General features: G+C 48.9%; 8 protein-coding genes across 8 annotated transcripts; 4 read left to right on the top strand and 4 right to left on the bottom strand.

The window, feature by feature from the left end:
• Positions 1 to 2,657: 2,657 nt before the first annotated feature.
• Pdw03_3755 (Phosphate-repressible acid phosphatase) lies at positions 2,658 to 3,927 on the bottom strand (the record flags this gene model as incomplete). The annotated part of the gene is made up of 4 exons (XM_014676367.1): positions 2,658 to 2,720; positions 2,776 to 3,388; positions 3,444 to 3,682; positions 3,736 to 3,927. The coding sequence occupies 4 exons, from the start codon at positions 3,925 to 3,927 to the stop codon at positions 2,658 to 2,660; spliced, it is 1,107 nt and encodes a 368-aa protein (XP_014531853.1).
• A 2,018-nt stretch (positions 3,928 to 5,945) lies between these two features.
• Pdw03_3754 (Sterol 24-c-methyltransferase, putative) lies at positions 5,946 to 7,197 on the bottom strand (the record flags this gene model as incomplete). Its single annotated transcript, XM_014676368.1, has 3 exons — positions 5,946 to 6,840; positions 6,900 to 6,934; positions 6,994 to 7,197. The coding sequence occupies 3 exons, from the start codon at positions 7,195 to 7,197 to the stop codon at positions 5,946 to 5,948; spliced, it is 1,134 nt and encodes a 377-aa protein (XP_014531854.1).
• A 509-nt stretch (positions 7,198 to 7,706) lies between these two features.
• On the top strand, positions 7,707 to 8,918 carry Pdw03_3753 (Pre-mRNA-splicing factor slt11; the record flags this gene model as incomplete). Its single annotated transcript, XM_014676369.1, has 2 exons — positions 7,707 to 7,844; positions 7,905 to 8,918. 2 exons carry the CDS (start codon positions 7,707 to 7,709, stop codon positions 8,916 to 8,918), a joined length of 1,152 nt encoding a protein of 383 aa, XP_014531855.1.
• A 336-nt stretch (positions 8,919 to 9,254) lies between these two features.
• Pdw03_3752 (Mitochondrial zinc maintenance protein 1, mitochondrial) lies at positions 9,255 to 9,758 on the bottom strand (the record flags this gene model as incomplete). Its single annotated transcript, XM_014676370.1, has 3 exons — positions 9,255 to 9,349; positions 9,442 to 9,618; positions 9,683 to 9,758. 3 exons carry the CDS (start codon positions 9,756 to 9,758, stop codon positions 9,255 to 9,257), a joined length of 348 nt encoding a protein of 115 aa, XP_014531856.1.
• A 390-nt stretch (positions 9,759 to 10,148) lies between these two features.
• Positions 10,149 to 11,592, top strand: Pdw03_3751 (Ribosome associated DnaJ chaperone Zuotin, putative; the record flags this gene model as incomplete). Its single annotated transcript, XM_066100586.1, has 3 exons — positions 10,149 to 10,301; positions 10,358 to 10,498; positions 10,549 to 11,592. The coding sequence occupies 3 exons, from the start codon at positions 10,149 to 10,151 to the stop codon at positions 11,590 to 11,592; spliced, it is 1,338 nt and encodes a 445-aa protein (XP_065955986.1).
• An 825-nt stretch (positions 11,593 to 12,417) lies between these two features.
• Pdw03_3750 (uncharacterized protein) lies at positions 12,418 to 12,692 on the bottom strand (the record flags this gene model as incomplete). Its single annotated transcript, XM_066100585.1, has 2 exons — positions 12,418 to 12,610; positions 12,679 to 12,692. The coding sequence occupies 2 exons, from the start codon at positions 12,690 to 12,692 to the stop codon at positions 12,418 to 12,420; spliced, it is 207 nt and encodes a 68-aa protein (XP_065955985.1).
• A 3,384-nt stretch (positions 12,693 to 16,076) lies between these two features.
• Pdw03_3749 (MNNG and nitrosoguanidine resistance protein) lies at positions 16,077 to 16,445 on the top strand (the record flags this gene model as incomplete). The annotated part of the gene is made up of 1 exon (XM_014676372.1): positions 16,077 to 16,445. One exon carries the CDS (start codon positions 16,077 to 16,079, stop codon positions 16,443 to 16,445), a length of 369 nt encoding a protein of 122 aa, XP_014531858.1.
• A 1,462-nt stretch (positions 16,446 to 17,907) lies between these two features.
• Positions 17,908 to 19,381, top strand: Pdw03_3748 (MNNG and nitrosoguanidine resistance protein; the record flags this gene model as incomplete). Its single annotated transcript, XM_014676373.1, has 3 exons — positions 17,908 to 18,025; positions 18,089 to 19,171; positions 19,233 to 19,381. 3 exons carry the CDS (start codon positions 17,908 to 17,910, stop codon positions 19,379 to 19,381), a joined length of 1,350 nt encoding a protein of 449 aa, XP_014531859.1.
• Between the last annotated feature and the right edge of the window lie 554 nt (positions 19,382 to 19,935).

The following is a 19,935-nucleotide window of genomic DNA, read 5'->3' as shown; positions in this document are numbered from 1 at the left end:
GTGGCTTAGGTTTACCGTTTTAGGGTTGATAGCAATATATCAAACCGCGCTAATTCAACAACGTTGTACTCTGTAGTCGCGTTTGTTCGCTACGTAAGGGGGCTTCTTTTTTCTTCTTTCTTCATCTTGCTCGTGGCTTTTGTGGGGATCAAATTCATTCCTGGGGGTGAGGGAGGTTGTGACGGTGTATTACCGGAAAAGGAATGTTATCCGACCACGACCACCCCGAACACCCCGACCACCCCGGCCACCCCGGCCACCCCGACCACCCCGACCACCCTGCAACCACCCTGCAACCACCCTGCAACCACCCTGCAATCTGCAACCATCCTGCAACCACCCATGGGGAATTAGAAATTGGAAGTGGATCAAGGGACGAAGACTTCGTATTGCCTTATGTCTGCATTTGGAAGTCCAATGAGTTTTCTTTCTTTTTTCCTTCATTTTTCTTTCATCATCATTTTCTTTTCTTTTTTGGCCTTAAGCCTCGAGACCGATTGGAGCTCAAGCCTAGTTTGAATAGTACGGGCTCAGAAGGATCTCGTTAAAGTTGCCTTTTCCCTTCCGAACGCCATTCCCGATGCCCTGGTTACGGCGATGGTTCAGCCGTAAGTACAAAGTACGTGGATTTCCCGGGGTTTCGTTTGTGTGGGATACCGTCTTTAGCAATGATCATCGGGACCCCAAGACATACCTACATGAATGTAATCTGCAGTGACATAAAATCTATGGCATATGAATGGCTTGCGTCGGGTCTAACCCTAAGGTCAGTATTGAAATCTTCTTCCTCTTTCAGGCTTCCTTGCACAGAATGTCTCATTCAATTTTTTTTTTGATCTAATTCTTGAATATCCCCGAAGAAGCCCTTTCCGAAGAAACTCATCGGGGATAATTCGGATACTGAGGCATGTGCTGTTTTGACGTCAAAAAGGAAGTCAAAAAGTTCAACCAAAGTAAAAGTAGGTGGATTCAATTGCCAAGTTAACTCCGCATTAGGAAAGGATAAGTCACTCAAAGAGAGTTGATCTCGAAGATTTTCATAGCTGAGCACTCTTCCAAGATGGGTAGATTTGCTTACCACTACTTGGCTCATCGACCAAGTATTCCAAGTACCTTCCAAGACATTTTTCCAAGATTCTGAGAAAGTAAATCAATGCGAAGCATTCAACAACCTTGGGTGCATACCTTGGCCACATGTATCTTGGCCTTGAGTACCGAGTACACACACATAAATGAAAGAAAAGGGAGGTGTGCACCTGGGCCCACACAAGATCCCGGGTCAAACACTGAAAAAGGGAATTTCTTGGAGTCGAGCGGGCATTGTCGGACAATTCACCTCCAATTTGATAGTTAGCTACTCCGTACAAAAGTTCTGCTTGCGAAAAAAAAAACCTAAATTAATTAAGAAAGAAAGAAAGAAAGAAGCGGAAACTAGATTGGTAGACGTGGTGGTGTGTAGGTGCACACTTTGTGCACTAGTGTTGTACTAATTATCCTCCAAGACCAATAACAAAATTCCCCGAGTTTTTGTACACAAAAGCATCGTAATCCTCGGTACTTTCCCGAGTAGGAACATGCGCTCTGTCTCAGATGATGCCATGTTCAACATCATTTAGCACTCGTTTGGGATCGTCGCTTCTACAATTCATCATAGGAGACGACCGGAGGCTGATACTTCGCGGGACACGGCTTGCAGATCACGGCAAAGCCTCGGAAAGTCAAAGCGCACGCTCAAACGTCATAAAGTCCCAATCAGCCTCTATGTGGCGCTTCTGGGGTCTTGGCGTCCCCTCGAGTTTCTTGTGGGAGAACCTTGGAAAACAGGCTGCCATGTGGCAAGGCTGAGCTCTCTGCAACCCTACTCGATCTGAGCGACTTCCAAGGTTGGAAATCAATCCTATTGTCGCTGATTGTATTGTAGAGAGGACTGATCTCCGTTGGCATTTACAGCCAGAGCAATTAATCGCTGGATTTCAAGCTATTGTAGTAATGTTTGCAAGTGAGGTTGTGATTGAAGAGAATTTTGATGGGGTCAGCATTCAATCCTGAGAAACAAGGCGGGGAATATCTCAATGCACCAAATCTTAGATAAACACCCTTCCAATGATCAGAATGCGAAGTATGCATTTGAGCAGCTCAGCGAATGTCGTCGAACTTTCGGTGTCTCTTGGTTTGCGAATATCTCTCTCGAATCTAGAGAAAATTAAACGAGTGTGTCTACATCGTAACTTGGTCTATATACATCACGTGCTGCGCTCGATCTGAAGATGCTCAAAGGCATCGCAACCAAAGTATTAATAATCAAAAGAAGGAAGGGAAAGGCAAAGCTCACCAAAGAATGTTTCCTCTACATGAATTGGCTTGTTTGGTTGGTGATTAGTCCATCTCAAATTCTGATTTTCCAAAAATCCAAGCCTTTTTGCGGAGCAATATAGAGTGTGATTGTGGAGAGATTTATTTCGTGGGGTAGAGGTAAGCTGGCCCCATATTCAGAGCACAGTCCGTGTGGATCATCTTTTGGAAGTCAAATTATCCGGCACATCCACAATAGTAACAACAAACCCAGAGAAGCCCTTTGAACATGGTAAAACAACACAGCGTTCAATTGATCCTTTTGATAGACCAGCATGAACATCTGACACGGCAGTGACAGCACATCATATGGGCATTTGAGAATCGCTGGTTTGCCCAGTGACACCAGTCTCCGTCTTACCGTGCTTCTAAAAAATCCTTAGCATCAAATCTTCAATGGGAAGAAGAGGAAAGGGCCCATACCAGAGTACGGTGGTACTTGATACCGATGTTGTTTCCACTGGTCGCATCATAGGGCACAGGGCTGGTGTAGTCGTAGGTAGGCTGGAGACCGTGGTAGGTCTGCTTCACAACTTGAGCAATACCATGGCCAGCAGAGCACTTGCCCTTGATGGCAGGAACAGCCCACTTGGAGGAATAGTTCTTGGTAGACAGAGGGCCAGGGTAAGTCTGGTTGACATAGGCATTGCTAGCATCAACTTTCCAGTTGACATAACCGGTCTTCTCAGCGACCATCTCCAGCAGGTTGGCACCACAATCCCAGCGGCCAAGCGAGGGCAGACCCCAGTTGGCGGATAGGGAGGCGATGATTGAGTAGTGTGTGTAGAAGGTGTCGTCGGTGGTGCCCTTCAGGTGCTCCGGGATAGCACCTCCCACCAGGAAGCTGAAGATCCGGTTAGGGTGGGAGTAGTTGCCCGTCTCATCAAATGTAAGTAGCACCAGGCTATCCCTGTTGAAGTGCTCGTTTTTCAGCAGGGGAGGGAGGAAGCGAGCAACCCAGTCGCCGGCCACAGTGACGTTGGTGTCGTGAGAGTCGTTAGTCATATTCGGTGTAATGAACATGTGCTGGGGAAGGCTGTGGTGTTCTAGATCCGCTCAGGGGATACCTCATGCCCTGGTAGCCGGCATACAGCATGTCCTCTTGGTACTCGCCCCAAGCGATGTGCTTGATGTCAAACAGATCGGCAATAGTTGAGACATTGGCGGGGATCTGCAGGAAGTCGTCACTGTCCATGCCGAAAGTGTCACCCCCGGCGGAAGCACAGTAGTTGGGCTCCGAGGGGTGAGTGATGGCAAAGTAGTTCGTCAGGAGAATACCCTCCTTAGCCAGCTTGGACAGGTTCTCGTCTAAAGCTGCGGTTTCAAAGTCCTAAAAAGGGATGAGCATGTGGTCATTGTTATTTATGCATAGAGGAAACCAACTGTGTTCTCCAGCCAGATGTTGACGAAGCGATCAAAAACCAAGCCTTTTACATTTGATACCGGAGAGTAAGGCAGGACCGTCGCACGGGCTGCATCAATCTCGGCCTGAGTTGGGGTCTTTTCAGTGGTCGTCTTGGCCGCGGCCAGGGCCAGTGCCCCGATGAACGCGAGAAGAGTTTGTTTGGTGAACATTTCTGGGATCGCAGTAGTAGCAGCTACAATGAGGAGGGTGGCAGATTTGTCGGGCGACACGCGATCTTATACTCGAGTCAGCCTCGGACGCATGACATTCCCCTCATCTATCGAAAGAATGTGCCATGTTGCACCTTCTAACCGATACCACGTTGTGTTCGATGCAGGGCTAACTGGCTACATTTTCAAGCATTCAATCCTGAAGAATCAAAGGCTTGAACTGAAATGACCGAAATTAAATCAAAGGGGTTCAATTGGGGGAAAGACAGATAGTGGACCGGGTACCTGCCCTAACTGACTGACCATACAACGCGCTGCTTTTATCAATGTGATCATACAACCTATAGCCATATAGCCATATGTTAATTCATATGGTACATGTGGTAACTGCTTTCGCCTAGATGAATATTTGCTTACTTTCTTGGCTTCTCGTTTGCAAACTTAACCCTTGAATCTCCACCCTCCATTCAGATGATCTCGGGCTTGATAGACACATATGGATGCTATACGGCAGTGTGACGTTTTTACCAGGCCTTTAGTGGATCACTAGTAGTCTTTGTGAGAGGATTGTCAGATTTCTTCTCAAGATTTACAAGACAGCAGAAACGGGCGGGAAAAGACCTTTCCATGCACTAGACTTAACTTGGATTCAAGTTTTTGTTATACCTTGTCTCTAAGCCAGACCATTTCAGAACGACATCGAAACAGCTCTTCTTCTCTTCCTTTAGACCTGAATTGCCGGTTTGTCATTGTCAATGAGGAAAGGAAAGAAAATAACCCCAAGCTCCTACCCGACACATGCTACTTCTGCATCCATGCACCCCCCCAGGGGGGTTGATGGACCTTAAGCTTTTAATGGTTTACCCTTTAGTTCCGATACCGAGTTCAATCTAACTCTGAACTTGTTCCACATTCAAGGGCTCCCTGTGCCATTTACGGAATAGTCATTTTCATCAAGCATGATGGATCAATGTACATGCGCAGATTGGGCAGGGGAAACGTTAGTTGTATCGGTCCATTTGCAACTTCGTGGGCCGGAAAAACGTACTCTGTAGATGCTACAGGTTGCCAAGCCCGAACGGGACCACATGCCAACAGGGAAGGTGAGCATCTTGATCCCACCAAGCCGACGGAATCAAGGTGGGGAAGTTCCCCAGGGGAACTCGCCAAATCAAACACCACTCTATTCTACAATTCTACTTCGACTCAAGGGAGTCATGAAGATGCTTCTGGATGAAGGTACCGATACTCTATCTATCTGGCTTGCTGTTTAAGGACACAGCAAGCTTCGGCCGTTTAGCAGGGATGATGTTGGGCGGTTACTTCTTGAGGATGGCGCAGATCCGAAACCAGTCTTGCAAAATCAGTCAATCGTGTTCTGGGCCATATTGCGCTGCCACTACGTCAAGATCAAGATGCTTCTTGACTATGGTGCTAGAGGTTGATGGGTCTGTGATGGGCTAGGCAACTCTTCACAGGGCTATCTGGCGCAGTGAAACCGAGGTGGCGGAATTTACTGCCTCGTCGTGGAACAGATCCGAAACTGACTGTTGGGGAGACTTCAAGCTATTCATCAATGTCAATTTTGTGGTGGTCTTCCTGTGGTTCCGATTCAAGCGGTGCGGCTGTTGCTGACATCAACCAAAGACATGTGCCATCGTGATCTAGTTCTAACTGTAAATAAATAGAGAAAAAATTAACAAAAAAACAATACCAATCCTTTGCTCGTTATTCTTGACTCGATGACTATTACATTGCTATCTTGACAGGTAAAAGAAACAAGAGAAAGAAACATTAATGACACCATCGACTGAGAGAAGGCGGCACGCGGCTCGATATCTACCGACGTTGGGCCAGAGTTGAGCCAAGAAAAATCCCCTGGTGACATGCAAGGGTAACATAAAGAAGATGAAATAGAATGAGATGATGGGTACCAGGGAAGAACGTGCACGCCAGGTGGGAGGGGGGTAATATTTTTTTTACACAGAAAGAACACCGATACCGTTGTTCGTCAGGATTTACTCAGGCTTCTTGCCGACCATGAGGTACATGGGGGTAAATAGGTTCTTCTGAGCACCTTCGACCAGACAATCAGCAGCCAAGGCCAGACTGTCGGCAGTTTTCTGGGAGCCCTTAGGGAAGAGACCGATAGACTCGCCAGCACCGACGAAGCGGTGGGCAAGGCCTCGGCCCCACCAGGTCATGCGAGCGATAGTGAAGAAGTCCCAAGCCGAAGCCATGTGCTTGAAAGAGCCCGCCAGCGGGTAGTACCAGGGAATGGGATCGGGGCGAGCAGCGAGATCCTCGTGGTGCTTCAGTTCAAAGCCAGCGTTCTTCATGGCCTCGAGACCTTCGGAGATACGGACCATATTGGAGATACCGTCACCCTGCTCGATACCGAGACGGATGCGACGGTGTTCGGGATCATCATTGTTGTACTCGTCAGTCATGAGCCACTCGTACACAGCGAAGGTACCACCGGGTTTCAGCACACGGAAGATCTCGCTGTAAACACCGACAAGTTCGGGAGCGTGAACAGTCGCTTCAATGGCGTACACGGCATCAAAGCTGTTATCGGGGAAGCTCATCTGCATGAAGTCGCCCTTGACGAAGGCCATCTTGTCCGAGAGACCCTGCTTGTGCGCGTAGTGGGTAGCGCGGTCGATCTGGTAGTCGTTGTTGTTCAGACCGGTAACGTGAGCACCGGTAAATTTGACTATCTCGCGAGCAGGACCACCGACACCACAGCCAACATCTAGGACCTTCATGTCCTCCGTGATACCAGCTTGGAGGGCAAGGTAGTGCTCGTGGCGGGCAATGGCCTGAAGGAAAGGCTCACCGTAGGCGAAGCGGCAGAAATGGAAGGAGGAACCCCATCCGTACTCGTAAAAGTCGGTGGCCAGGTTGTAGTAGCTGTAAAAAAATCATCAGCATGAGGATCGTGGATCAATGGGGTTTATTTCCGAACGTACTGCCGGGTCAAGGTGGCATATTGAGCCTTGCGGGCCTTTCACGTAGAAATTGTTAGCGATGAGAACAAATTGATTTGGATACGCTTTGCCATACCTCACGAATCTCAGGTGTCTCATTAGCGGCACTTTGGTTGTCCCAGTGCTTAAAGTACTCATCCACTGCTGCCTTCTGGGCGGCGGCGTCCTTTCCGCGCAAGGCAGCTAGACCACCCTGGGCCTTGGCAGATTCGCCGTGTAGAGCCTTGTTGAAGGCGGCATCACGCGCCTTATCCTCACGTTCCAGTACAGATGGTGCCATGGTGAAGAAATGAGTCGTAAAGATTATAAGGGGTAGATTGGTGGAAGGAGGCAAACAAGTGTCAATTTCCAAGATGTTCCGGGAGAAAAAGACAATGTAAAGCAAGAGTGGAAATACCACAAAAGAAACGAAGCAAGAGAGCAAATTGAAGAGAATGGAGAGCGACTTGTAGAAGTAGGAGAAAGGAGAAATAAATCAAAGAGTCGAATCCCAAGCAACTTTTTGGCAATCCAACGTGGAGAGCCAATCAGGGTTCCTCCGAACAACTAGACCGAGCTTTAGTGTCCTCCGGGGAGGGTTTGGGGAGTGGCCACACTCTTTTTCCCTCACGGGACACCATCTTCCGGCTGTGGCTGAGTCGAACGCTGTGCCGGGAAAAAAAGGTGGCCTGAGGGACAGCTGTTCACGTGACTCATCAGCCACATTACGCCACACGCCACTTCCCGATCTTGATAATCCAGCCTTAGAGCTCTCACCTCTTGGACCAACTAACCCCATAATATCCCGACATGCCCCCTCAAATTAAGCATGACTTGAACCGATCCGGCTGGGAGTCGACAGACTTTCCCTCTGTTTGTGAGAACTGCCTTCCCGAAAATCCATACGTGCAAATGATCAAGGAAGATCATGGCGCAGAATGCAAGATTGTAAGTTTTTTTTCCCCTGCTGCTTCGAAGCTAGCTTCTAACCACATATTAACTAATCAGTGCACAAGACCTTTCACTATCTTCCGTTGGAAGGCCGATCGGACCTCCCGCCAAAAGCGATCCATCATCTGCCTCACATGCGCGCGCCTGAAGAATTGCTGTCAATGCTGCATGCTAGATTTGTCGTTTGGCCTTCCCCTTGCCGTCCGTGATGCTGCTCTCAAAATGGTCGCCCCAGGACCGGAAAGCTCCATCAATCGCGAGTATTACGCACAGAACAACGAGAAGGAAATCGAAGAGGGCCGTGGTGCCATTGAAGAATACGAGAAGACAGACGACAAGGCTCGCGAGCTCTTGCGCCGCCTTGCAAACAGCGAACCGTACTACCGCAAACCCCGAAGAATCGAAGCATCTATCGGGGAAGAGAATGGAGAGGAAAGTGCGGCGACGGATCAACCACGAACAAACAGCCGTTATGGAAATGGGCCTGGTCCGGTTCGCACCAGTGAAAGTCGCGTTGGAAATCGCCTCCCAGGCCGTGGAGGACGAGGTGGTGGTCGTGGTGGTCGCCCATTCCCCAGTACCACCCAGTTGCCGCCCTCAGCTGCTGATATTCTCCCCCCTACGGATCCCAACGTCACTTCTTTGTTTATTACAGGCGTGGAAGACGATCTGCCTGAACATGCGCTACGCACGTTTTTCAGCGAATTTGGCCAGCTACGGTCGCTCATTTGCTCACACCGCTCCCATTGTGCTTTCATCAACTACGTCAACCGTTTGGACGCTGAAAACGCCGCAAACCGCTGCCAAGGCAAGGCCATCATCCAGGGCTGCCCTCTGCGTGTTCGGTGGGGAAAACCAAAACCGTTAGATAACCTGGACCGTGAGGAGAGAATGCAAAATGCCCGTGAGGGTCGCCAGACTGTGGGATCGGTTGGTAAAGGCAAGCAAGCAGACCGACGAGCCATCACCTCTGCAGGCGAGCGTGCTGGCCCAGAGAAAGCTCAGCCTCACGTTGTTGCACCGCCGCCGGGGTCAGGTGAGGTCCAATACGCCAGCATGAATGGCGATTGAATAAAACCTGTGCACAGATATACCATTAAATCAAATCGAGGTCGTATGTAACTTATGGTTCGGAGCGGGCGTTGCCAAGGATTGGGGTTTTCTATGCAGATCTATGTACTTCAATCGAAAATACCCCGAAGACGCTAATGAATTAAAGAGTCGGGTATCTTATAATACATGTCCGGTCTCTGTCGTAGCTTATTTTGCTGTTTCATGTGCTGCCGATTTGGCATAGGCTCACAGACTGGCTTCGACGTCATTTTCAGAGTCGTTTTTGGACTTCGAATGGATTCGGACAGTGCGCTCAGTTTCAACAGAGCATCCTGGTAAAGGAACGAATCCCTATCATGAAGAGCAAGCCTTGTGAATCTTAACATCCTGATCGCCGACTTTGATAGAGTCGTTATCACCACGTTCGATCTGGTCGTGGATATTGAGTTCTGTGGAAATAATATCTCGTTAATGAACAGTCGTATGGTCAATATGGGTACCAAGTCGTGAAGTTGAATCGCGTAATCAATGAGACACATACCCCACTTAGCAGCTTCATCTCCTTGCTCCCTCGAGCCTTGAATGATGTTGTGGCGCAGGATGTTCGCAATCTCGATCGCATTGTTAATTTGCATTCCAGTGTCGACGGCCGGGCGACGGTTCTTCTCAAAGTCGTGGCGCGCTTTTTGGCGCGCAGCGGTTAGGACTGGGAGATCATCTGAAGCGAACGTCAGTATGAGGGAAACAGATGCCCATATGGCGGTTGTGTTTGAAAAACGAACTGCGGAAGGCAACCTGGGAGGACCGAAGAATTTGTCGATAGGCACTCTTAGCGGCAGCGGCAGTGGAGGTAACCATGTTGAAAGATGGAATTCCACGGAGAGTAAAGACGTGGATGTATGTAGCAATAGCAGTCGAGAAGCACAGGTTGCAACTTGGCGCGGCGGATGATCGGCACGGACAAGGAAATCGGACGAAGCTATGGCTGATGTTGTAAATGCGATGTAGGAGTTTCAATTTCTGAATAAGAATGCAGATCAATCAGACCACAAATCAGAATGGACAAGTCAACAGAAGAACTAACCAAGGCCTGTCGCCGTCGCCAATCTCGAACCCCCAAAACATCTGACCCGTGATTGGTTCGATGGGCGGATGTTGAGGGCAGAAAAAAATGTATGCAAAAAAATCCATCGCGGGACCCGACGCTCTCCACACACAACTTGGTACTATCACCAATACCAATACACAATGGCTGCTGCTCAAGTTGTTGACATTTCCCTCCCTACCTTGCCTCAGGGCTGGGCTGGCGAGAAGGATTTCAAGATTGTCGGCGCTCTGTCCAGTGCCACCAAGCGCAACGTGGAGCCCGTTGGCCCGCACTTCCTGGCTCACGCTCGCCGAGCAAGTCCTCCAAATTCAGTGATTTCTCCGTTTCGTTAATTTTAACCATTATTTAGTCTCGTCACAACCGTACTTTCTCCGAGGATGAGCGCCTCCAGGCCCAGAACAACGTCAAGAAGACTGAGACTGAGGAGGATGATGACATCTCTGAAGATGAGGATCCTATGATGCTTGCCCGTGAGGCCAAGGACTGGAAGGTCAGTAGTGTCACATCTATCCAGGTTGATCACTTTTTAACCCCTAGCAGGGTCAGGATCACTACGCCGTCTTGGGGTTGAAAAAGTACCGCTGGCGCGCAACCCCCGAGCAGATCAAGCGGGCTCACCGCAAGAAGGTCCTGCGTCACCACCCTGACAAGAAGGCCGCCCAGGGTAACAGCGATGAGAACGACAGTTTCTTCAAGTGTATCCAGAAGGCCACCGATCTTCTTCTCGATCCCACTCGTCGTCGCCAGTTCGATTCCGTCGATGAGAACGCCGACGTTGAGGCCCCCACCAAGAAGCTCGCTGGTAGCAAGTTTTACAAGGCCTGGAGCCCTGTCTTTGTTGCCGAAGGTCGCTTCTCCAACAAGCAGCCCGTGCCCACACTCGGAGATGAGAACAGCACCCAGGAGCACGTCGAGACTTTCTACAACTTCTGGTACAACTTTGACAGCTGGAGGACTTTCGAGTACCTCGATGAGGATGTGCCTGATGACGGAGAGAGCCGTGACCAGAAGCGTCATGTCGAGAAGAAGAATGCCAACGCCCGCCGCAAGCGCAAGACTGAGGATACCGTCCGCCTGCGTGAGCTCGTTGACGAATGTCTCGCTTCCGATGAGCGTATTAAGAAGTTCCGCCAACAGGCTCGTGCTGGCAAGGACGCTAAGCGCCTCGCCAAGGAGGAGGAGATTCGCCGTCTCAAGGAAGAGAAGGAGAATGCCAAGGCCGCCGAGGAGCAGCGCAAGAAGGACGCCGAGGAGGCTGCCAAGGCTGACCGCGAGAAGAGCAAGAAGGCCAAGGAGGCCGCTAAGAACGCTTCTAAGAAGAACAAGCGTATCCTCAAGGGTTCCGTCAAGGATGTCAACTACTTCGCCGCCGGTGAGCCAACTGCCGCTGAGATCGACGGTGTCCTCACCGATGTCGACCTCATCATGGCCAAGATCGATGTTGATGAGCTCGCCGCCCTGGCTCAGAAGCTCACCATCGCAGGCACCGATGGCGCTGCCGTCAAGACGGCTTGGTCTGGTGAGGCCAAGCGCCTTGTTGATGCTGGTAAGCTGAAGGCCGGCGAGACCAAGGTCTTCGCTTAAATGCTCTTTTCCACCAGATAGATGGGGGGTGGCCTACAGTCTTGGGCTTTCCTGATTATGACTATTCACGCCACATAGAGTAGAATAATGAACGGTGCTCTTGTCTAAACGCGATGTGTCATCTATCATTCGTAATTCTTGTCCTGCTTCCGTATGTGACCTTGAGACTACGGGCTAACATCAACTTCCAAGGTTGCTCCATTCAGTCGACTGCATGTCTGACCGCTCCCAGCCACGTGATTGGTCATGGGTCGAATGGTGCCTCACTACCTGATGATCTGTTTCTACACTGATGTCGAGGAGTCTCGAAAGCAGGCGGTCGTCGTTGACGCCATGAATGTCTCTGGCGAGGGTCAGTAAGTTCAAAGTGACTCTGGAGACTTCCGTGATGTAAACTTGTGGACGCACTTAGAGCGACAACAACCGAGACTCCGACGGAACATGCGAGTCACCAACGACAGATTGCTCAATTATGGACCATCCCACTATATAGAGCTTTAAGCCGAGAAATACGCTATATTGCCGAACAGACGACCATCCTGATTCCCTACGTTCAGGAAATTCGAATCCATGATGGTGGCGTTGAGTCTATTTTGATGGATCATATCGAAAGTTGTACGTTGCAGGATGCCTGGTCCAGCATGATCCTGTCACAAAAATTTCTGTCGCGCAGGAACTGCGCGGAAATGTACAGCAACTACGAGGTATAAAGCACAAACATCTGGGACATTTCAGTCATAAAGATGTGTGTACCAGATATCCAATCTACCTTGAAGAGCACCTATTTTCGAGATTGACCACCTCAGCCCCGTAATTTTTACGAAGTTATACAGCCATTAACCAGTTAGAGGATAAATTGGTGTTCACGCACGGTGATTTGACACGGAAAACATCTTGGTTAACGATGGTCATTTCACTGCAGAATTGGATTTGGAGCTTGCAGGCTGGCACTCTGAATGGCGTGAAACCATTAGAGCATTTACTTTTGGCACCGACATTCCGGGCTGGAGTGCCGATTCTATCTCCCATGGTTAACTGTTTACTCCGAAGCTCTTTAATTAATCACCACTGGCGGTACATTCTCACCTACGTTGCCGCATTTTGAGATGCTGTTCCAGGAGATAGACCCTGATCCAATTAGGCAGTCGCGCGTGCGCTGGAGCTAGCTGCGAAAGTTGCAGAGAATGTAAGCCCCATGGCATCATCTCTTTCGCTGGAGCTCATGGGGCGGAACCTAGGGAGTGCCGAGGAGACTCGTCTAGTCTATTCTGCTGTATTGTACCAAATGATTAGCGGGAGGTATGCTTTCTCCAACTCGTTTCATCAAACCTCATTACTAAGGTTCGCAAGGTCAAATAATATACTGACCGTGCTACAGAGACTCAAAGGAATTTATCAAAGCATTCTTCGAGAAATGACACCCAAACTTTCAGTGCAACTTTTGAGTGTGATGCACCGCCTGGGTTCCTTAATGGTCTGATGTTGATACCGGGAGATTCCCGAAAGAAAGCAAGGCAAAACTGTAGGCAAAGGCCACTGCTGTTCATCAGACCACAATATGCAAGTACAGATACGAGGGATAACATGAAACAAGACACTGTGGCTAGACTGAAATGTGCTAGAGGATTCTTGGCATGGCCATGAAAGAGGCAAAGGGATCTCCACATTACATTAGACCCATGTGAGTGCTTGCCCAGATGTCCCTTCGGAGACAGCCTCCTGTAGAACATCATCAATACAGAGCGAAGGAGATACATCAAATCGAATTGGAATAGGTATCGCAAGAGCAGGTGAGTCCGGGAGGTCGCGGAGCTCTTTTCAGCCGCATTCCCCGAGACAAAGTCCAACCCGAATCTAACAGCTGCTCCCAACGTTCTCCACAATTTCTAGTTCCATCCAGCTCTATCCGGCTACATTTGTGTAAATCGATCTTATCTTACACCTCCGGTTATGCAAAACTATTCCGGTTTACAGACATCGAACGACCCAGCACCACATTAGACGACGATTGCCATCACGGATGCATCAACGAAAGAAACCTGACTGTCTATCATCCGAGTTTGAAGTCGTATTGTGATTTTAAAACATTTCAATAATGAATAGCCGATTTTTCATGATCTCAAACATGGCCTCCTTTTCAACACTTGAAATTCGGACGCGACCCTGATCACAGAAGTCAACTATGGCGTTGGATGCAGAAGCACCGGGTGCTGGAAATTGCCATCTCGCTGCTCATAGCAATTTTTAATCCAGGGCCGGAGGTTGAACACACCACCTGGGATAAACAGGCCCACGCGAAGTGTGTATTCAGTTCTATAGATTACAACTCCAATGGATATTAATAGTCGATCTGAACACTGCTTGCATTTTAGCCATTGACAATCTCCACCCGACAACCAATTTGGCTTATAAACGGAGAAGAGCTAAAACAAGTCACCAGCAGCATCAATCCCAACAAGTATGAAGCTGGTTCCTCAAAAGTCCGGTGGACGTGAGCATCCCGACAATGTCTCGGCACACCTGCTGCAAGTAAACATGCACTTAAAACTGCCATCACGATGAGAGGTCATTCCAGTCCACCGCGATTTGTAGCCTGCAAGGCAGACATCAGTTCAGCTTTAATGCTGCCCAACAGTAGTAGAAGTGAAGTGACTGCGACACAGCATTCAATGATTCTAGCTTTCTAAGTCTGAGTGATTGTTAACAAAGTCTCGTTGGATAGAAAGAGCAGTGTCTACCTTGAAAATTCACTTTTCCATAGTAGAGACACTGTGCCCAAGTAGGGAGGCTGAGTGCTGTCAGAATTTGGAGCTAAAACTTGCGGGCAGTGCTGAAATCTTTGACAATGCTGTACACTCCGAGAGGAACCCCCCTGCGACGACCATAGAATCAAGATTGACTGATGTAGCCCTTCAGTGTTATGTCTCCTGTAAATGTGATCAATTGAGAGAGTAGCTGTACAAGGAAATGGGTGCGGTCTCAAGGATGGTTCGTACACAGTAACCACATGCTTGGATAGACCAGCAAACCCAGAAATGATAGTTCGGTCTACCAATTCGAAGGTTGGAATTCACTGCACCCAGGATTCCAAGAATATTCCGTGCGACTCGATCGTCCAGTTATAAGGGACTTTTCCATTGGACCGTAAGACAGACCTTGGAAGATACTGAGAACAACATCTGTTCCGAAAACATTTTGACGCGTGAAACTGGACCCGTATCCCCCTGTAGCTCTTGCCAGTTCGAGTGGGATTGCTCATATCATTGACGGGCAAGATGATAGTCAAAGGCTGTGTTGCCTTTGTTAATACAGACGGCGCATTCAATCTTCTGCGAACAAGACCCTTCTCATATCTCATACCCAGATTCGGCAAATATCTAATCTCCCGGAGAACCTTGACGATGTGTGTGATCAGAGAAATGGCACAGGCAATAACCCGAGATTACAGAGGAAAGACTGGGAAGGTTCTATTTAGAAAATTTCCCTATTCGTTTCATTTGAGAGAAGATTGTGCGTAAGATGCATAGATTATTGGAGATGTAAGAGTCTACGGCGTTGTCGATCAGACCCTGGAAGCAACGAATCGATAGCCATCGGAATCCACATCCGGTCACTGAGTGGAAACCAAGTAAATTTACCTTTAGAGTACGGAGTACTCCGTACAGCTTCTGGGGACAAATAGGTTGAAGTTAGGGATATGTGAAACATTTGGCTCCATGTTAAACAGTAGTGTGGGTCACAAAGAGAAAACCTAGGTGAAATTAAACGATGTAGAACCATGGATACGTTAAAATGTAACTTTGGAAGATTCCAAGGTCTCTCTGCCGATCGGATAAGAAATTTAATTTGTTTGCCCGTTCTGTCGGCTGAGATGTATGCCGTGCCGCCTTATTTTTTTTTGGATATTTCACCAGGTTGATACCTACGGGTTGACCAAAATAGAACGAACACCAACATCGGAAACTGGTGGTTACGGAGTACGGAGTACGAAGCACGAAGTGCGAATGTCTGGATCCTCAGGGGAAGAGTACGTATGCATCTGCGTAAGATGGGTGTCCCAGCCCCCCCACACATACCCGAATAGGACTAAACGATAATCGATCGGGAATGATATCATTAGGAATGAAAACCCGTTGGGGTTTCCGCAATGTGTACATTTCCGGAGACGATGTTTGAATTCCTGCAGGTTTGCAATATATCTGACTGGGTTCGGAAGTCAAAGTAAGTGTACGTGTGCCCTAAACAAAGTCGATGCTTGGCATCTTGAGACATAGATGTTTTCTCTTTTTCTTCAAAGAAGGAATTTCCTAATCTCGAAATTTTGGTGGGCCCACTATAAATTGTGGACTTTCCCCTGTCAGTCTTTCTAGACCCTTTAAGAGCCAAACCACCCCCCTCCTTTCTTACCTTTATTACTTGCGCCTCTACAATTGTGTAGCCTTCTCAACCAAATACACCCAGTGTACTTTCGTTCCCACGGCGTCATGATCTCTACTCTTCGCCTCTGCCTCCTGGCCGCGACTCTATTTTTCAACTTCGCCTCCGCATTCCCCCTCATCAGTCACGGGGTTCAATGGTCCTTCACCCTTTTCCCGTCGTCCTCATGTAACGGAACTATTGGTGACCCTCACTTTGGATCTGGCAGCACAGGCTGTCGCGCCAATCTCCACAGCGTTGCCTCTGCCTACACGCTGAACTCTGTGGCCGAAGGCTGCCACATCGAGTTGTTCGATAACACCATGTGCGACCAGAACGAACTCTCCGACATCGCCAGCCATGTCAATGCCACTCAAATCTGCCGCGTAGCTGGAACCAGACGCCGCTACGGCTCATACCAGGTCACTTGCGCCTGAACATCTTCAACCTTCTTTTTGAATGTCCCTATTTGAGACAGTTAGGGGGTCTCGGGCAGGCTCCTAGATCCTATGCGCAATATGTCCGAAAGCCCGCTGGGAGGTCGACTGGGATTTCTCGGTGGGAAAGGATATGTACAGACTTTTTAATGATACCCTTATATTAACTGAAATGAGTTTATGATTGTCCATGATGATGATGATGATGAATTCATTGACCCGATTTAGCTCGCTTTACATACATGCTGCTATGCGGGGGTTGCGTCCCAGAGCCCGCTCCCGACGATAAATGGTGGTGCATTCCCAGTATGCAGATCCACCCTGTGAGCAGGACTCGATTTCTCGAGGTCCTGCCACCTGAAAAGTAAGGCCACAAACCGGCCGGCGTAATGCAAACAAGACAAAAGAAATAATGCAAAGAAAGTCAATCCATCTGCCCGGTGTAGATGGTTTCCCGTAGTCCCCGCGGGCGCAGAGTGTCCCCTTCTTTCTCTGCAATGCACCTTCCACTTCTTCACTTCTCTACCTCCACTTCTTCATCCAGCTCCCCGAGTCACCGAGTCCCTGTATCACCAGGACTGCCAGGTCTACTTGATGCATCACTCCGGCAGGTCGAACACGAATAGGTTCGGGTCATGGCGCCATGCCTCTTCGTCTTCGTCGGCAGCGTACGTTGTTCTCCATGTGCGTTGGTGTGAGGTGACCTCGGCGGACCTGGCGCCCGGCCACTGTGATGTGTTCCCTGTTTCTCCAACATTCGCAGTGTTTATGATTGTCCATTATTCCAAACTTGCGCTCTTTTCCTGCTACTTACTCGTCCACGTGGTAACAATCGATGGCAATCACTGGCCTGTGTTCTGAAATTTGCTATCGGGCGACTTGTCTCAATGGCCGACGCGACCCGAAAATGATTAAAAGATTTGAATTTGAGCAGTCACAGACTGCGCACTACCTCACCCCCCTTCACAGCACTGGTGGACAGGTAATATAATACACTATGCAGCAGTGGTCTTTTCCCACTCGACGCGTCAGGGTATCTGAATCATTGATAAAATGATTATTGGGAATATTACTCACACGATACGCCGCCTAGTGATTCTGACTGGTCCAACTCCATGGTTGACGTCCGTGATGTTATGACACTGCAGTTACGGATGTACATGTTCCTGCAACACGCTTTTCTCGTATTCTTGTACATGCAAGGCGCAGCTGCGACATTATTCCAGTAAACAAAGCCTTGAAGACTTCCAAGACGGTGTACGGAGTATGTGCGGCTCTCAGTTGCCAGAAGTCACCTTGGCGTCACTCGGAGTTAAGGCAGGGTCCTTCCATAAATAGATAAACCCCGAGGAATTCTACAACGCCGCAAGCGGATGGGCATCTTTTCGCGTGTAATGGTAACTTTCCATTTGGCCTAATTGCAGCTTTTCATAGTCACACAACCTCTACAGGCTGTTCAATTATGAGAGATAAAACCGCGGTAGTAAACGGTGACACTCGCCCACCCGGGGCTGTATCATTCTTTGATCCATCTCTCAAGGAGGTTCGACAGCGGGTATTCTACCAATGGGCTCGCACTTGTGAGCAAACGTCCAAGATCCGGGCACTCGCGGACTGAAAGAGAAACTAACAGAAGTGATTAGTGTTAATTTTGTGCGTTTTTGCGTTCGGTGTGCTATCTCTCTTCTGGGGAGTCCAATACGGCACGGAAGCCAAGTACCCAGCGTTGAAGATCTGGATTGTCGATTTCGACGGCACAGTTGATCCATATCGCTCCAATGACACCATCGTTGGCCCGGCAGTTACGGATGTTACCAACAAAATTTTGCAGTCCGACGGCCTTCACCTCGGTTATACTATCAAATCTCCCGCTGACTTCAACTATGACCCTTCCGCTGTGCGCCAGGCCATTTACCGTGAACGTGCCTATGCAGCAGTAATAATCAAGCCCAATGCGACAAAGCTACTTCAGGATGCAGTCACGGATGGCAATACAAACTACGATCCAACCGGTGCCATTGAGACAGTGATCATATCTGCGCGGGATGAAACCACCTACTTCAACTATATCCTGCCCGATCTGGCCACCTTACAGGGCAAGGTGCTATCGGATTTCGGTCCACAATGGGTCCGCTCTCTCACCTCATCCACCAGCAACCTGTCGTCCGTGCCTCCGCAGGTGATCAACCCGGGCATTGGGTTCACGACCGTCGACCTACGTCCTTTTGCCCCAGTTGTTGCCGCGCCTGCCGTGACCATCGGGTTAATCTATTTGATTATCATTGCCTTCTTCAACTTTCCATTTATGATGCCTATTCATGCCCAGTTCATGAAACCGAATGGCCATCCGCCGCTCAAGTTGCCACACTGGCTCATTTGGCGCATTCTCTCGAGTATTGTGGCTTACTTCTTTCTTTCACTGTGCTACTCACTCGTGTCTCTGGCTTTCAAGATACCGTTCAGCAATGACCCTGCGTCGGAGGTCCTGCCCGCAACCAATGCCAATGCCTATGGTCGTGGCTCATTTGTCGTATTTTGGATGCTGAACTGGGTTGGCATGGCTGCTTTGGGATTCCCCTGTGAGAACATGGCTATGGTTCTTGGCTTCCCATGGAGTGCGTTATTTCTTATCTTTTGGGTTATCACGAATGTTGCAACGGGGTTCTATGCCATTGATTTAGCTCCGAAGTTCTACAGATGGGGGTATGCATGGCCATTACATCGAAGTAAGTCCCCTCCCCCGGTGGTCGTGGTGCTCTGTTGCTGATGATCAAATTTCCGTTGTAGTTGTCGATGCTCTGCGAACCATAATTTTCGATGTCCATTCGCGCATTGGGTTGGACTTTGCTATATTGTTCATTTGGATTGCAATATCCTTAGCCTTTTACCCTTTCGCGGCCTTCATCATGCGGTGGAAGATGAAGCGGGGGATTTAAAGTAAGGTCAAGTTAAAAAAGCGAACAGGCAGTGGATAGACAGTGAATAGGTAGGGGCTGTCCGACAATGTCCAACCGCCGGTGCACTACTTCGGATTTTTGCGTCCATTATAGTTTGTAAAAATAGTTCACAATGTCAGCATTGTCTACAATCCAATACCTGTACAGCCATATGCATTTTTACATCTGTATGTTCAAATATGCATCTATGTACCGTCATTATTAGCTGATATATGCTATGAAGGCTACCTAAATACCACAAGGAGGTGAAAGCTTGCGCGGGTTTCAGTTCACACACTTCTATTTTAATGAGTCTTCTGGTCTTATATTTGCCTAGCCTAAGCTCTCCGAGCCCCTCCAGGTCATTACCAGCGAGGCTGTTCGTATCAGGGTCCACCACTCTTGAAATTTGGTTTCGAGACCCGCGATCTCACCTCAAGCTCCTTGTCGATGGAGACGCTAAGCCAGACACCGACAATCCATTCTTTCAAGGGTACACTCTTAAATCTCAGATTCTACTTTCCTACCGCCACACCACTGTCTATATGTCACTG

This window comes from Penicillium digitatum, chromosome 1 (genome assembly GCF_016767815.1).
Source record: "Penicillium digitatum chromosome 1, complete sequence".
NCBI classification, from domain to species: domain Eukaryota; kingdom Fungi; phylum Ascomycota; class Eurotiomycetes; order Eurotiales; family Aspergillaceae; genus Penicillium; species Penicillium digitatum.
The sequence above is the reverse complement of the archived record's forward strand: the minus strand, read 5'-3'. Positions and strand labels throughout refer to the sequence as shown.